The sequence below is a fragment of the Pseudoliparis swirei genome, chromosome 12, assembly GCF_029220125.1.
Source record: "Pseudoliparis swirei isolate HS2019 ecotype Mariana Trench chromosome 12, NWPU_hadal_v1, whole genome shotgun sequence".
NCBI classification, from domain to species: Eukaryota; Metazoa; Chordata; class Actinopteri; order Perciformes; family Liparidae; genus Pseudoliparis; species Pseudoliparis swirei.
In genome coordinates this window covers 14282580-14300503 of record NC_079399.1, presented here as the reverse complement: position 1 = coordinate 14300503, position 17924 = coordinate 14282580, and the positions used below count along the sequence as shown (strand labels likewise).

The following is a 17924-nucleotide window of genomic DNA, read 5'->3' as shown; positions in this document are numbered from 1 at the left end:
ATTTGTGAGACGCAGAACAGGTGAAAAGATGCTAGAAGAGTGCCTGACACCATCTGTCAAGCATGGTGGAGGTAATGTGATGGTCTGGGGCTGCTTTGGTGCTGGTAAATTGGGAGATTTGTACCAGGTAAAAGGGATTTTAAATAAGGAAGGCTATCACTCCATTTTGCAACGCCATGCCATACCCTGTGGGCAGCGCTTGATTGGAGCCAATTTCCTCCTCCAACAGGACAATGACCCAAAGCACACCTCCACATTGTGCAAGAACTATTTAGGGAAGAAGCAGGCAGCTGGTATGCTGTCTGTAATGGAGTGGCCAGCACAGTCACCAGATCTCAACCCCATTGAACTGTTGTGGGAGCAGCTTGACCGTATGGTCCGCAAGAAGTGCCCATCAAGCCAATCCAACTTGTGGCAGGTGCTTCAGGAAGCGTGGGGTGAAATTTCAACAGATTACCTCAACAAATTAACAGCTAGAATGCCAAAGGTCTGCAATGCTGTAATTGCTGCAAAAGGAGCATTCTTTGACGAAAGCAAAGTTTGAAGAAAAAAATTAATACTTCAAACACAAATCATTATTTCTAACCTTGTCAATGTCTTGACTATATTTTCTATACATTTTGCAACTCATTTGATAAATAAAAGTGTGAGTTTTCATGGAAAACACGAAATTGTCTGGGTGATTCCAAACTTTTGAACGGTAGTGTATGTATATGAATATATAAATATATATATTCATATATATATGTAAATATATATATATATCCTTGTGTCAATAAGAGATCGTTTCGTCTTATTTACTTTCTTCTACCAATGGTTGTGATGGGTATAAACAAAATTAAATTATTCAAGATTTTAATTAAGTATTTAATTGAATGTCGAGGCAATAAGGTCCGGGCATTCCCACAGGCCCTGAATGCAGCATCAGTCGTTGAGGGACAGTTTGGGGGGCGTGGTCCCGTGACGTTAGGGGTGGAAGAAAACGACAGAGCAAGAATCAAAACAAGAGACGGACACGCCTTCGTTCTTAAAGGTTAGCGCAGCTTATATTGTATACCTGCTGCTGTCATAGCTGCAGTAAACCCTGCCTATCATCCACGAGGACACCAATAACAACAACACAAAGAGAAAGCACTGCAAAAAAGAAAGAAAAGGAAGCACCACTGCAGAAATGGAGTCCACAGAAATGTCAGACAGCGTTGGCAGCAGCCGTCGATAGAGGTCGAGAATAACACTGACGTCCGAATCCTGTGCAATGCCCAACCAGAAGAGCAACAAGGGAAAGAAAAGCAAACGCACTAACAGTAGCGGAGATGAGCAGGAAAATGGAGCCTGCGCCGCCGCTCCGGGAGGCGCGGCGGCGGCGACGACGACGACGACGGCGGCGGCTGCAGCGCCCAGGCACGAGCGCTCCAGTGGTAAGAGGAAACCCACACCGATGTAGAAGTTTAGTGAGGCTGCCTTCCCGCCAGGGGGAAGCTCAAGCTGTCTCCTCTGTGGGAACTGTGACATGCATCCATCTCCCCTCTGCCACTTATTTCCAACCTGGAGAGAGCGCTGCGCCCAACTTGGATGGCAAACTGCTTTAACGGTTATTTGATTGTCGAGCACGCGCAGGCTGTGATGGTCGATCACGACGTAAGGCCTCGTGTGAATTGGGTGGATTGTGTTTATGTGAACTAGCAAGTAGCCATGCATCCTCAGCTGCAGTGGACCCTGGGTGTGTGTGTGTGTGTGTGTGTGTGTGTAACATGGGGCAACTGTGGTTTGTTTTGGTGCAGGAGGATTGGGGGGAACAGCAGGTTAAGAAGTTTAAATGTTACTGACACAGGTGTTGGTTGGCCTGTCGGTTGTTTGCAGGATTGGAGAACACTCGGTGTGTTTCCATAAATAGTCTTTTAGTCTTGTTTTTACACGTTTGGATAGTACCCGAAACGCAAGAAGTCTTTTAATTGTCGTATTTATTAGTGGAATGTGGCGCCTCGAGCCCTTCTTGTAAAAAAAATCCATAATCATCTATAAACATACTCTTTGTCGACACATATAGACTCAGCGGGTGTTGTTAATGACCCAAATGCAGCGCTGCTTCGTGCACGTTATCTGGTGTCAGGCCTCAGCTTCCTCTTCCTGAAGCGCACCTTGCCTCCAGTCCTTGGTTGTGGCCTTCTTCCCTCCAGGGTAATACTGACAACTGGCCGCTTGTCTACGCACTCGGTTCAACTTCCCATCAGATTTACAGCTAAAAAGAACAACTGACCGAGCTGCTCGGCTCCTCTAACAGACATGGGGTTGAAAATATCAACACATAAGCATGTTTATTGTATGTTATGTGTTGGTGGTCTCCTGAGTCCCTTTATCATTGTTATTACACTTTTAATATAGATGTATTATCCCTACATTGCTGAAAGAATGCCCCACAGTTGTATGTATATTTATTCTTCAGAGGAGTTAAGTATTAATTGTCTGGAAACAATAAGCTATTTGAGTGTACCTTCTATTTTTGGTGCTATTTTCTCCTTTTATATCATTATATTTACCCAAATGAATCGATTAACCTTGTAAATAATCATCAGACAAGTCTGTATCTGCAGCTCAAAATAATATGATTATATATTTTCTTTTCAGGACAGTAAAGTCGGTAAAGTTTTGAAAACATATGGGTTTTTGTGCCAAAGCAAGAAGTAATTTAAAGCAGCAGCTCAGTGTGGAACTTTATCAGTTTTATCCACTAAAATAAGTATATTTACCCCACTTTGGTGACTTTAGAGGGAGAAAAAAAGAGCTGACACGAACTGTACTGGAAAAGGAAAAGGAAACACACAGACAGTTATCATAAACTATTCTTGGAGAGAATGAGTGCCCACTTTTACTTGAGTTACATCCAGACTTGACAGTTGGCAGTGCTTGAAATGAGCCGCTCAGGCTTGGATGGCCTAGTGGTGAGGCAGCAGGGACATTTAAATCTAAAATGTAACACGTTGTGTTGCTGATATAATGTATGATGGGAGACCGCTTTCATGGTTCCGTCGCGTCAAAACAACAACAAATGTGTTCCAGCTTCTTTGAGCAAATCATTGTTTTTGTCTTTTTTTATTGTAAATTAATTATCTTGGTTTTCTTGTCAGCAGGGACACTTTTTAAATCTTATTTTCTGATGTTTGCTACCAAGCATTTTAAAGATTGATAATAAAAGAAGTAAAAAAACAGATTAATTGATAATAAGCTTCAGTCATGCATTTGAAAACTTTTGGAATTTGGACTATAAGAATATTAGCAATTTTAAGAGGATACTTTATTTTTTTCCACCCACAATTTGTACAAATGATTAACTGATTAATCAAAAACCTAATTTCCATTGAATAAACAATGTGGCATAGACTCAGCAACATATTACACATGTATGGGTTGAACAAATCCAGTTTTTGTAAGATGTGGTTCGGTCTCCACTCCTCCAGAGGGCCAGTGTGCGACCCCTCTGGGCTGCAGCTTGGCCCGCCCCATCGACCTGGAGAAGGACGACTACCAGCGCGTGCTCTGCAACAGCGAGCTCTGCCCTCACGGCAACTGGATGCACCTGCAGTGCTTCTACGAGTGGGAGAGCTCCATCCTCGTGCAGTTCAACTGCATCGGCCGCGCGCGCTCCTGGAACGAGAAGCAGTGCCGGCAGAACATGTGGACCAAGAAGGGCTACGACCTGGCCTTCAGGTTCTGCTCCTGCCGCTGCGGCCAGGGCCACCTGAAGAAAGACACCGACTGGTATCAGGTGAGACGTCTGCACGACGTCTGCAAGAAGAAGCCGACGGAGAGGAGCAGGAACGGGTCCAGCGGGGGGGCCGCAGGGCCCGGGGACGGGCTTTTTGACGAGCCCAAGAGAAGCAAGCCCCCCGGGGCGGTGGGTATAGGAGGAGGTAAGCTACCCCACGGTCAGGACTTACCCCGGAGACTATCACTGGACCGCCAGAACTCCACCGAGAGGGGAGCGGCAGGAGGACCCTTTTCTCTGGGGCCTCCTCAGAAGTCTCCATGCGGCTCCCCGGGGAAGTCTCCCCCAACTGGTTTCCCTCTCTCCCCCACCGCCAGAGGACCCGGATCGCGAGGGTCCCGTCGGCTGGGGGAGTTCTTCAAATCTGCCGTCCACACGGACCCGCACCGGAAACACCTGCTGGTCGGGGGAGCTCTCAGCAGGGGAGGCGGCTGCTCGATGGGCGCCTCCGGCGGCGACCCCGGGTCTGCGGTCCCCCTGCCGCTGGCCTTCAACCTCCCGCTCCACCACCGGCTCGCCTCCGGCGGCGCGGGGAACGGCGCGCACTCTCACCCGGTGCAGTTCCTGAGGAGGCTGGACCTCTCGGAGCTGCTCACCCACGTCCCCCGACATAAACTCAACACCTACCACGTCCGCATGGAGGACGACGCCCAGGCCGGCCAGGGAGAAGAGCTGCGCAGGTACCCCGCAACACATGTTTCCCTTCTGCCTCCACACGCGAGTTCACTGAGCTTATGGACTTCAACACGTGTCATGAGTTGTTTTTAATATATACACTACCGTTCAAAAGTTTGGGGTCATCCAGACAATTTTGTGTCTTCCATGAAAACTCACTTTTATTTATCAAATGAATTGAAAATTGAATAGAAAATATAGTCAAGACATTGACAAGGTTAGAAATAATGATTAATATTTGAAGTATTAATTTTGTTCTTCAAACTTCAAGCTCAAATGAAGGCCAGTTGTTTCGCTTATATCACCAGCATAACTGTTTTCAGCTGTGCTAACATAATTGCACAAGGGTTTTATAATCAGACATTAGTCTTCTAAGGCGATTAGCAAACACAATGTACCATGAGAACACTGGAGTGATAGTTAATGGAAATGGGCCTCTATACACCTATGGAGACATTTCATTAGAAACCAGACGTTTCCACCTAGAATAGTCATTTACCACATTAACAATGTATAGAGTGTATTTTTGATTAATGTTATCTTTATTGAAAAAACAGTGCTCTTCTTTGAAAAATAAAGACATTTCTAAGTGACCCCAAACTTTTGAACGGTAGTGTATAACTGGTGGAGTTAAGTTCACTGGACATTACAGTCAGACTTGCTTTACGTTACAAGTCGGTTATAAAGGATAATACTTGTTTGGGCTGCCGCACTAAAGTCAAGTGTAAGTGGGGAAACGTCTGAAATTGATACCATCCTTCATCGTGCTTCAAATATTTATTATCATTATGAAAATAAACAACTGTGACTGAACTCAACATGGAATAAAGACACAGCGGGTTCCCCTCATAGATGTTTTCTTTAAACTACACAACAGTGGACTCTGGGGAGTTTCTAACACTCATGCTGGGAGGTCTGCTAAAATGCTGATGATGATTTTCCACAACACCAGGTGTCATATAAATGATAAAAGCTTATTTAATTCGCACAACAATGTATTAAAGAGTACTTAATTGTATTCTGCTGTTAATCATCTTAATCACCTCTAATGGTGTACTATGTAATAACACTTTATTAGTTATCAGTCTTAGTTTAGACTCTAATTGATTCTTTTGTTTATAAACACAACTGTGATAAAAGCAGACAGAATATCACGTCGCGCTGCCAGCGGACGTCATGTTGTCTCCTCCCGTGTCGTCCTGCAGGTTCATCCTGTCGGCGCTGAGCGCGAGCCGGAGGAACCTGGTGAACTGTGCGCTGTGCTACCGAGCGCTGCCCGTGTTTGAACAGTTTCCTCTGGTGGACGGGACTCTGTTCCTCAGCCCTTCACGCCACGACGAGATCGAGTACGACGTCCCCTGCCACCTTCAAGGTCAGACGTGGCTTCGAGAGCACGAGCGACAGATGCACATTATTAAAGCTGCAGATAATAAGAATGGCTTTTGTCATATATTCCTCAAACTCTCAATGCATCATCTGGGGTAAAAGCCAGTTCCTGCACCTCCTTTTATTGCTCCTATAACTGCATGTGTAAGAGTCCAGTAAAAATGTCTCTAAACAACGTGTACCGACGTTCATGGTGCCCAGAGGATGAACCCGAACTCTTGTGATCCTCTGACTTCAACCATGAGGTTGACGTCAGTGTTTTTTTGTTGAATTTCTCAAGTGCTATTCGTATGGATTGCCTTCAAATTGGTTTCAGACATTTTGGTTTCCCAGAGGATGAATTGTTATAACTTTGATAGCGCTTTCATTTATAGCACCACTATCGATTCAACATTCAAATGTGTCCTATACTTATTTTTATCATCTGCACATTTTAATATTTCCATCAGCCTCATCTCTGCTTTGGCTTTGAGCTAATCAGCAAATATATATAATGCTAAACTAAGTAGATGAGAACATATTAGCATGTTAGCATTGTCATTATGAGCTTGTTGGGATGCTGACGTTTGCATTGTAAAACCTCACATGACATTTTGTAAAATAATATACAACTATTTACGCTGTTCAGTTTGTGTTGTAGGTCCAGTGCTTCATCTGAAAACAGAAACCAACAGTTATCAAGTCTTGTTATTCAGCTCTGGACCGGCTGATGTTAAAATAACAATATTTAATGTCTTCATGAATTGCAATCGTGAATTTGTTATTTGCTCAATCGTAGATACACATTATATTCTAAATGTCAAGCTTCTTTTCTACAAAGATGAATTACAACTGGTTAATGGTAAGTCAATATTGTGAATATAGACATGGAGGATTGTCTTGCTGGCCCCGTCACACATGAATGTGAGTTAGCCTGAAGCTTCTTTCATGTTTCGGCCCACGCGCTTTGGTTTGTGGTGCTGATATGCATCAGTGTGAAAGGATCATTTATTCAGTTTTTCAAGCTTTTGCGTCAGGCAGAATATAAATGTTGGCGAAAGAGAACTGAACCATGCTGGACAGTTAAACAGTGAGGCGTGATTCAGATCTCCTTGAATCTCAATAGTTGTTGAGGTGCTCAAATGTCCAGTCCACGAGAGACCAACTTGCCCAAGACCTGCTTTGCCTTACGAGGCAGAGGAGCTTAATTTAGTCTTTTTTTAGTTCAGTTTGCCGGTTCGTACTTTTTACATGTTCACCAAACAAAATCGTGACTCTATGTGTGAGTGGCTCTGAATGCATTGCATGTATTTACCAAGCGGATGGTAAGCTGCATTGTATTTGTTCTATAGCTTCAAACTGGGTCAACGCTGTTGTTGGGTAGAATAGATTTAACAAGTAACACGCTGGGAAGGTTTCATTTTGGTACTTGCCCGGCGGACCTTTTGGGATGTGATCACTCCAGTAGCTTTAGTCTCTGGTCTATATCCAATATGAAAGGACACAACATGTTTTTTGATCTTGCAGAAGCATGATAATGAGCCATGGGAGCAATCAGGAGTTTGTTGTTTTTTCTATTTTCTTGGCTGATTATCCGATGACCTGCCTTGTTATTCTTTAACCTGTACTTGTGCATTTCTCAGGCAGGTTAATGCACCTCTACGCCATCTGTGTGGACTGTCTAGAAGGCGTCCACAAGATTGTCTGCATCAAGTGCAAGTCACGCTGGGACGGGAGCTGGCACCAACTGGGCACAATGTACACCTACGATATACTGGCCGCTTCCCCGTGTTGCCAGGTACAAACTGATTTCTCTGACTTACCATCACACGCGTCCTCGGGTAAATGGTCAGTGAAACGGTGGTTCTCTCCGATACTCTCTTCATCCGGTTGCTCACCAGGAATTGAAGTTCTCTGTTGGCGGTCAGTCGGTCCACCAATATTTCCCCGCCGCCCAGATTTTGCCAAAGGAGGCTGAAATGTGGCATGTTATCATCTCCGATTGGGAATTTGCACGTCTCATGACAATAGAATAATAAATTACCATGTGAAATTTGAGGTATCACCTGTCGTGGCAAACCCCTCCGATTTATGGAACATAAACGTGTCTTTCAGCTCGTTAAATTTATTTTTCTGGCCTGCAACTTCTCCGTTTCGGTTCAGTCTCTCATCAACCCAAAGCAGGAAGCTGTTTTCAGCAAAAACTGTAGACTACCTGTCTGGCAGCAAACAGACAAACTCAGTTCAATACGAGCAGGTGAGCCGAGTGGAGCATTGAGAGGCCACCAAGAGCCAGAGGAGTAAATATTGGACCAGAAACGACTTCCTGAGTGCGATGGTTGCACTTTTGCTAAAGAGCCCGCCATACGAACGTAAAGGTACGAACACTGAAATAGTTGTTGAGGCGTTCAAATGTTACTATCCAGTACACTAGATACTGTTGTGGCTGGATTTCTTCCTTCTCGGTCGATTGTGACTAATCTCTTAACCTGATGCATATAAACTTGTATCTCTCTCCTATCTGACTGCTGGTGAGACGCCACCGGATACTCACACACTGGACCTGTTTCCACCACAATACCAATTTCAACGAATTGTCAGATACAATTGTGACTTGCTTTTATTTTTTACTCGACAAGTGCATATAAAAAGTTGGTAAATGCTCCAAGCGAAGTTTGAATTTCGGCGCCGCTCGTGTCATTGCTGTCTCGCCAGTGTTGATGAGCACTGTGAGCTGCAGCTGAGAGCTCAGAACAAGCTTGTGACTTTTTGTACAGCCTCAATTCAACGTCCTCTGAAGTGACCTGCGTCCTCCCTGTGTGTCCTCAGGCTCGTCTCAACTGTAAGCACTGCGGGAAGCCGGTGGTGGACGTCCGAGTGGGGATGCAGTATTTCTCGGAGTACAGCAACGTCCAGCAGTGCCCTCACTGCGGCAACCTGGACTATCACTTTGTGAAACCGTTCTCCTCCTACAAAGTACTCGAGGCTTATTGACAAATGGTGTCCATGCAGGCTGGTTAAGCTGCGGTCTGTTCTACTTTTTTATTTAAAACACAACCTCTAAAAGATTTTATTTTTGGGGCCTCAAGGTGATTTTATGTCTTTTAAGTTCGCTCTTTTTTTGGTTTCTTTTTTATGTATAGAAAAAAAGTATGACTAGTTTTCAACAAAAAGAAAAAAGAAAAGAAAAAAAGTTCCAAGACAGTATATCTCAGCAGTTAGAGAAACGTGTTGATAAAGTGTGGAATGGGCACATCAGTTAAGCAAACACACTTATCTGTGAGAAATGAATGTACCTGTATGCCAAAATTTGCTTTTATTTAACTTCTCTTTTTTTTTTTATACCAAAAACATAACGATGAATCTCAAATAAAGCAGAAAAAGAAATGCGTTTGTGTCTTCGTCCCAAATATAAAACCTTTTTTACTCACTTTTGACATACTATTGTAATAAAATATCATCATCATCTGGCTCGTCTGAAATGGTCACAAGTCAATACAATCTATGAAATCCTGTTCTCCTGAGCTGTCAACCTAAAATAAATGTGTATTATTCTTATATGCGAAACATGTATTCATCACATTTTGGGTACAAAAGTCTGTTCTCAATGTGAAGACTCAAGACCCATCAAATCACAAACACCTGGTCCAGTCATGTCACATTAACACAGGACGAGTTAAAGGGCCAGTGTAGCATTTAGGGGGATGCTACCCAAGAATGAATGTTTCTACAGTAGCCCAGAAAGGACAAACCGTGGCTCTAGGGGGGGCTTTTACGGGTTTCATGTCGGCCTCTCGTCCTCCAGACTCCCCTGGTTGCATTCTGCAACCTCACTGCTAGATGGCGCCAAACCCGACACACTGCCCCTTCTAAAAGGAAAAAAGCGGAATGATGAGTGAAACCCACTGCTTCCACTTTTAGTGGAGATCATCACCCCGCCCCCAGTAGTACGTTTTAAATCTTGCGAATGGCGACCTGCACTTAACAAATAAAGTGTATTGCGGTCACTATAGCCTGTGGTCATGAGAGACTAAAAGCCAACTAGACAACTAGCTGGCCAGTTGGTGCAAATGCATTAGAAGTGAATGCAGTATATATACATGGGTCACTATACATTAAAAACTTCACTCTGAAGTTATGGTGGTTATTCCCTCTGGCAGGATGTGTCATCATTATACAGCGAGCGTTATTAGATCCTGACACTATGCACAGCTAATGGAGCCCAAAGAAGGAATTTCCACCAAACTTTGACATTTAGGCGCACACTTCAATGAGCGTATATGAGAATGTCTTTATTTCCGTCAGATCACTGCTGCAGAGACCCTTCTGTCGTCTCTGCGCTGCCAACAGGCGGGCCGGGCGTTTCGCTCTCAGCGGTACTTGAAGTCGAGTTGTCAGACTGCGAAGCTGCATCCTGATCCTTCTGTTGTTTTAACAGCTCCTTTGCTGAGAGCGGCCGGAGGATGCACATGGCCGCTTGACCGTCACGTATGACGCTCGGCTTGGAAACGAATCCGACCGCCACCTCCATTTGTTGCACCATCTGCTCCAGAGTTGTGTCCTGCGGAAAATAAAACAATGTGTTTTTAGGATTTGCTTTTTTCGGGGAGAGAGAAAGGCTCATTGTTCTTCTGCTTGAGCGATGGGCATAAACAGTTATAACCCTCAGCCACAGAATGGAGCATGAATGCACCATAGCACGACATTTTACACATTTAACTCCGAAAATGAAAGTAAATCCCAGAGCAGAGCCGACACAACACTAGAGGACAGTTATTAAATTGATACATGTACCTGATAAGCATATCGAAGATGATTTTTAGTTTTGAGTACAAACAAGTATTTTTAATCCCTTTGATTTTTTGTTTTTTGTAAGAATAGTTCTTTGTAGAGATGCACCGATCAGGTTTTTTGTGCCGATCACTGAAATCAGTATCTGCCGATCCGATAATACCGATCACCGATCACGGTGTCGATTGAAGCATTCTATTTATTGTGTAGCATTATTGCCTAGGACTATGAGGAAATACATATATAAAGCAACTCAAACATTAAAGAAATTACAGATTTCTTTAAACATTTAGGACTTTTACTTTGAAAAATGTCCTAATTGATACATTAAAATTGTTTGATTGCTATTGTAGGGGATTTCAGATATGTATGGAACACATCTGCATTATTCATTTCCTGGAACTCTTGGGGAAATCTATAGACAGGACTTTTTTTAACATACAAAAGTCAGACTTATTTTTATAAACTCTTCCTTGGTATAGTAAAAATGTTTCAATGTTCGCATAATTTAAGCTAAATCTCAGAAACGATCTATAAAGATACAAAATCAGTTCATCGTTTACTTTTATATGCTAGTGTATGATTTGTCGACATCTTATTTTGAAAAACGGATGTTGTTTCACGTGGTTCTTTCCGCTAACTTTGCGAAACCGGATGGTGGACGAACTATTAAATGAACACATTTCAGTGTATTCTAATATGTTGGCAGACGTGGAAGCAGATGAAGTTAAATCTGTCATCATTCCCACCGTGCAGATGCACACGGATGCCCTGTTCGACGCAGTGAGTAGACAACAGAAAGCGTCATGTTGTCGTTCTCCCTTCTTTCCCTGTGATCTCGCCATCGTTCCAGTCGAATGTTTCTCCTCACCAGCTCGACTGCAGGTGCCCTGCGTCCTGATCGCAGAGTAATCTTAACGTGGTTCTTCTTCTCCAGCCAACTCTCCACTCGTTTCATCTTGGTGGACAGGTCGTGAGCTGCGATGCCGGAGGAGAAGGTGAGCTCTTTCACCAGCACGGGGGCTGTGGAGAGAACACGACATGTTTTACTTTCCGTAGAGATCTGCTGAATACTGATGGCACGGAGACGGAAATGTCAGGTTGCAGGTAAAGTGTTATTTTACAGAGTTAGTTCATAAATATTGAGAGTAGATTCCATTTGGAAGTTATTGAATCAATACCTTTAACAGATAGAAGTTGTACACTCATCAGCACAACTGAGCTCAAGTGAAGCCTCAGCTTTAATACATGTACAGTGGGTACGGAAAGTATTCAGACCCCTTTAAATTCTGGTCTGAATAATTATGACCATGTGATATTTCAGTTTTTCTTTTTTAATAAATTTGCAAACATTTCTACATTTCAGTTTTTTTCTGTCAAGAAGAGGTGCTGAGTTACATTAATGAGAAATAAAATAAACTTTTTGGATCTTAGCAAATGGCTGCAATGAAACAAAGAGTGAACATTTTAAAGGGGTCTGAATACTTTCCGTACCCACTGTATATATGTATATAATATGTTTCGAGAGCCCAGAGGAAGTAAAACATCTTGGCATTCAACAAGTAAAAAGAAAAGATCTTAGAAATATCATATTTCGGTCTCCCTAACTTCTTAAACATCTTATGAAAGAAGTTGTACACTCATCAGCACAACAGAGCTGAAGTGAAGCCTCAGCTTGTCACAGTCTTAATACATTTATTTATATATATGTACATAATATGTTTTGAGAGCCCAGAGGAAGTAAAACATCTTGGTATTCAACAAGTAAAAAGAAAAGATTTGAGAAATATCATCTCCACACACCTGCTTTTGCTTTCTGCTTCTCCCTCAGTTTCAGCTGCTCTTCGTGGATCTGCTTGCCGCTCATCAGCCGGTAGACGGGGGGGTCTTTGCTCTCACTGAGCAGCACCAACTTGAGGCCCTGCTCGTCCAGGATTCTGATCACATCTGCCCGGTGCATGGTGCCCAGGTTCTCGCCTGTCTGACTTATCACCTGTATCTCCCGGTGTGGGATCTTACGGCCAACAGCGCCGATTGTGGCATGAGCTTTGGGATCGTGCTTGTTTTTCTTCTTTGGTGCGAGAGTCTGTTCTGTATCGTCTACAGCTGTGCAGAATGGAGACCACCTCCAGGAGGAGGCGATGACGTTTGATCTCTCGCCGGGTGCGGCACATCTGGATGCTGCTGTCCAGTAGCCTCGGCTGCCACCACACACGGCTCTCACTGTATGGCTCAGCATCCACCTCACACAGCATGCAGACATCTCCTAGATCTTTCTATTATTTATTTTTTAAATGGAGGGAACAATTCAGGGGGCAGATTTCATTATATGAAACCGCATACATCACAAAAAATGCCATAACATTGTGATAAAAGCATCTCTTTTATAATGTTAAACCTTCCTGAGTTTTTTTCTCCATTTATCAAGAATATGACATGTACTATAATTATAAGCTTGCTTTCTCCTGCAGGTATTTTAAGTAGCGTCTTGTAGGCACATATAAACTGGCCACCTTTTGCCATACACCTGAATTAAATATATAATTCAGTCAAAGTACGGGCTCGGTAGGCCAGATATCACCAACCTATCCAAAAGGATGTTGAGTTTAATTTCATCTCTGCATCAGCAGCCAGTTCACACAGTTGTGACATAAGGCCCGCCCACATTGAAACATTGTCCAATTAAAGTTGGGCCCTTGTTAAAACGTCACACACAATAAGACATGTTCACCCCTTCAGGATCCACTGGGATATTCGTGATAAACCACATTTATTTATCGACATACTTGTGGACGTTTTAATACTTATTCCCCGTGTTCTCGTTCACCAGCATGCCTTTTTCAATTCATAAATTGCTTTGCATGCCTTGTGGTGAACCTGGTGTGTAAATACCTTGTCAACATTAAACTGTGGGATATCAAATAGGAGTCTGGCGTTGACCGAGGGAGCTGTTTACAGTTCCTCTGAGCCTGACGTCGTCGGAACAATGCCGTTTGATTTATGAAAGAAACATCTGTGCCACTGCATCTTTCACAGTCAAGTATTACCTTTTTCCCCACTTGTCTTCTGCTGTTGTGCGGTTTACTCAATGTCGTGCATTCATGTTGCAGGGTGACTGTTGTGTCTTCTTCCGCCGTGGAGCTACTTCTTCAATCCCGTTGAGCGAGAACAGATGCAGCGAAACCCCGATGCTGCCCCCTACTGGACACAGCGGGACACGTCGTCAATTCATTAAAGGGGCAGTTCACATCAAGGGCAAAGGTCAACAATCTGTTTGGGTTTTTGTTTGCTGCCTTTCTCCGACTCGAAAGGGCCGAGGAACGCCGCCGACTCCGACAGGCCCGCAGGTAAGTTACTAGGTAAGTTATACACTTGTCCCTTTAAACTTACACTTGCATTACACTGTTTAAAGTACTGTTATTTGTTTGTATGTGCACTTTATTTGATATTCTACTGTAAATGTAATATGTTACAATTCTTGCACTGTGTTGATTGTTGATTGTTTAATGTTATTGTTCAATGTTGCACTACCTGCCATGACACATTCCTTGTATGTGAAAACATACTTGGCAATAGATATAGATAGATGGATGGATGGATGGATAGATAGATAGAGAGATGAACAGATACTTTATTCATCCACAGGGGGAACTTTGGTTGTAGAAGCAGCAAGCAAGGTTACAGAGTAAACACACAATGTATACAATAGAATAGCAGGGCAGGACATATTCAATTTAAGAAAATTAAATAATGAAGAAAATGCAAAGTCTACAGTGTAGTGAAAGTTGTGCAATGTTTATTTATTAATTTCAGGAGGATCTGTTATTATAAAGTCGTGTAGCAGTTGGCAGGAATGTTCTCCCGTATCTGCTGGTTATTCCTTTCCCGCTGGCGATCCTCTCGCCCTCCCTTTTGGTGTGGAAGGTCCTGAAGAAGCTCCGGCCCCAGTCCCCCAGAAACCAGAAGAGTCTACCAGGAGGAGCAGGAAGAGGACTCGCCCGGCTGCCCGGCAGGACTGATAAAGTGCCAGACAGCCTTCCCTCGCGTCTGGCGGGGTTGGCTGGTTGGCGTGGTTATAATTGCTAACGTTAAGAAAAGTCTCCAAGTTTTTTATTTAGGTATCGATTGCTGTGACACAAGAAGCAACTTCCAGGATCTCCTTGACGACGACGAGGATGGAGGACCACATGAGAAGGATGGAAGACTGCAGGACCAGATGATGAGCGGCGGTTGCCTTTCTTTTCGTGGGCGGAGTAAGTAATCCCTCACTAAGACTACAGAAGTATCAGTAATACGATCCCATCATTGGAGGCCAGATTCAACACAATAATGTAAAGGTTGTGTGGTTCAGTTCAAACGTATTCATCTCTTTGTGTCTCTCAGGGCTGGACTCTTCTGTCTCACTCCTGGGGCAGCTGAGGGTGGACGTCAACCAACCCGCCACCCTCAGCAGACCACTGAACCGGTCTCGGCACCCAGACCCAGAGAGTGCCAGACTCAGTGAAGTACCATCAGGACCCCCCTGCCCGTCCACCCAACCCCCCGACACCGCCCGCCCCGTCCGCAGCCAAGAGGACGAGGAGCGCCCCGTTCCCACCGGCACAGAGGACCTAGTTTGGAAGCTCCTCACTCACACAGGAAGCTCCTCACTCACTTTATTACAAAAGCTTTATAAAGTATTTCCTTTGTCACATAGACTGTGTACAGTATTGAGTTATTTCCTGAAGAGTTGAATGAATAAATGTTAAAAAAAATCTGAATATGTCTTTTTATTCTTAGAAACTACTGGGTCAGCAAACACCGTGTCATGCTCTTCATATTGGGTTATAAATCATACTCTAATGGTTGAAACATTTATACACTAAAATATTTTTTTTATTTCACTTTTGGGTTGTTGGTTCATAATATTTTTTTACGCCAGTGCTCTCATTACGCATCTTGGTGGTAAATAATATTATACGAGATGCAACATGCAAAAGACCGGCAGCCCGACTCGAGGCTATCTGCTTCATTCATGATCCAGGTCCGACACACCAAGAAATACAACTAAAAATATGTTGTTTTCTAAATGGTTCTATCTCCAAGTGGACGGTGGAGCCAACTGCCAATCAAAAACCCTCTGAGTTTACAGGAAGTCCCGTTAAACATGACAGATGATCCTGCAGAGCGAATCATATCCATATAGTGCATCGGGTTAGTGCTCAACCAGAAACAGCAGATACGTTTACAAAGCACTATTTAGCTCATACTTATCTTATTAATAGTGGAGTGGCTATTTATCCAAATAAAACAAATACAACTAGAAATCAAATTGCCACTGACGCACCGTGGGTTTCGGAGTTGAAGCAGCCAAAAGAAAGTCATGTCCATTTCCATATGTTATTCTTATTTATTTCCAAAACAAACAAAAAGAATAAACAAAATGCTGACACTGCCTCTCGTGTGCTGGTAAAAAACCATCGGCCACCCTGGTGCATGTTATATCTACATATAACCACAGGTGCCCAGTGTTACCCAATCAGTGAACCAATCCTAAAACTTCAATATATTCAAACAACAATCATAATGTATTAAACTAAACTACAACTATCATAAGAATAAACACTAACATATCAAAATATAACCTAAATAGCATAGAATAAAATATAACCTCATATATATGTACACAGAAAGAATCAACTTGTCACTTAATCGTTGCATTGTTTAATGCAACACAGTTCCTAACATAGATTAATCAAAGTAATTAATGTGTGTAGAGTTGTTATATTTATATTTCCACCTCATTCTGCTGTTTCTTGAGTGAACGCCGCAGAATGAGAGGCAGAGCAGAGGGTTCACCTTTCTACCACTAGATGGCAGTATACCATACCTCGGTGATTGATTTGTCACACTTAAATCCAAGAGCACAGACCAGGTGAATTGGTTCTATTTACTTATTTGCTACCATGTTACCTGTCTCGTGACCCCTCAGAGTGACCTCTGCACTTGGGTTGGGAACCAATGCAACAGATTACCAGCTCTTTAGCATGTTGGACAAACCAGCATGGCACCGTCACATAAAAATGAAGTGGCCATCCAACAACACTGCATGAAGAAGCCTGCTTTTGGCATAAATTTTACTCACTTGACCTGACATCACAAAAAGTCAAAGGTTACATTTAGCCTGAGTACACTATTTTGGCCTTCATAGGGGTTTAAATGATCAGATCCCTTCTAGGTAGCATGTGTTTGTGATGCTAGACAGGCAGCAGGACACGCCCACATTTGATTAAAGTTAACAAAGTCAAATGGACTTCTGGTGGGGCTTTCTGAGTCTTAATGAGTCTCTATAATCACACAGCAGGAAAAGACATCAAAGATAAACAAGCAGAGCGTCAAAAACAAACCGAGCCAACCAAGTTAGTAAATCAAATAATACTAAACACCATTTTCAACATCTCTTGGAAACCAAAAGTTTGATGATGTAAATCATGCGAGCAGATTAACTGCAGACGGAAGAATTAGAGGAATTGAGATACAGCAATACAATTCAAATACAGGAATGTAATAACAATGCAATGCCACGACTAATTCTGAAGGCTTCCGCTTTTAGGGCATTATTTAACTTGTGCTTGACGTACAGAATTAGAAAATACCAAAGATTGTCTTTCTTTGCTAATCTAGAAGTGTGCAGATGTCATTAGACCAGAAAGAAGTACATGTGAGCTGCTGCTCTGGGCTAGACAAGGTCATGACCTGTTGCTCTGAGCTAAACAAGGTTATGTGTTGTAGAACAATAAACAAAGAGTTAATTTTTATCTATCAAAGATTCTTTTGAAAATCACTTTTCAAATGCTATTCAAACTGTGGGACACAATTAAAATTGAAATATTTTCCATTAATTATACGTTGCTGTTGAAAATGTACCATTTACTCAAAATATGGGAAAAAGGTTAACTATGAGCTCATTAACACAACCATTGTCTGAAAAATCTTCTATTCTTGAAGATATTTTTGTCAAAGGACAAAGTAAAGAGTAAATAAAAGGCCCATTTATACATTTTTACTTGACAATGACGATGTTCACGCAAGCTACCGTGCGTCACAGCCATCATTCATTCCTTGAATTCAGTTCCATCCTAACTGGATATTCATGCAAGCAAAATGTTGTTTTGGTTATGTTCTACATTTCCTGGAGCTGTCTATTTGCAAAACAAAATTCTTCAGCAGGCAATTATGCAAAGTCAGCGAGACAACATATTCAGTGTCCAAAAGGTTCAGTTGTTTCTGTTTCCAGGGTTGCTCCCCAGTGCGTTGACACCACTTCAACCACAGAAAGGTAATATCCTTT

The 17924-nt window shown here is 42.8% G+C and overlaps 2 protein-coding genes across 2 annotated transcripts; one reads left to right on the top strand and one right to left on the bottom strand.

Annotated features, from left to right (window-relative positions):
• Window positions 1-1002: 1002 nt before the first annotated feature.
• Window positions 1003-9192, top strand: heca (hdc homolog, cell cycle regulator). Its single transcript, XM_056428421.1, has 5 exons — window positions 1003-1418; window positions 3456-4443; window positions 5644-5810; window positions 7447-7601; window positions 8633-9192. The coding sequence occupies exons 1-5, from the start codon at window positions 1256-1258 to the stop codon at window positions 8795-8797; spliced, it is 1638 nt and encodes a 545-aa protein (XP_056284396.1). The 5' UTR covers window positions 1003-1255; the 3' UTR covers window positions 8798-9192.
• mtif3 (mitochondrial translational initiation factor 3) lies at window positions 9105-13727 on the bottom strand. The gene is made up of 4 exons (XM_056428422.1): window positions 13642-13727; window positions 12398-12870; window positions 11466-11617; window positions 9105-10364 (listed from the first exon to the last, which is right to left on the bottom strand). The coding sequence occupies exons 2-4, from the start codon at window positions 12855-12857 to the stop codon at window positions 10110-10112; spliced, it is 867 nt and encodes a 288-aa protein (XP_056284397.1). The 5' UTR covers window positions 12858-12870; window positions 13642-13727; the 3' UTR covers window positions 9105-10109.
• Between the last annotated feature and the right edge of the window lie 4197 nt (window positions 13728-17924).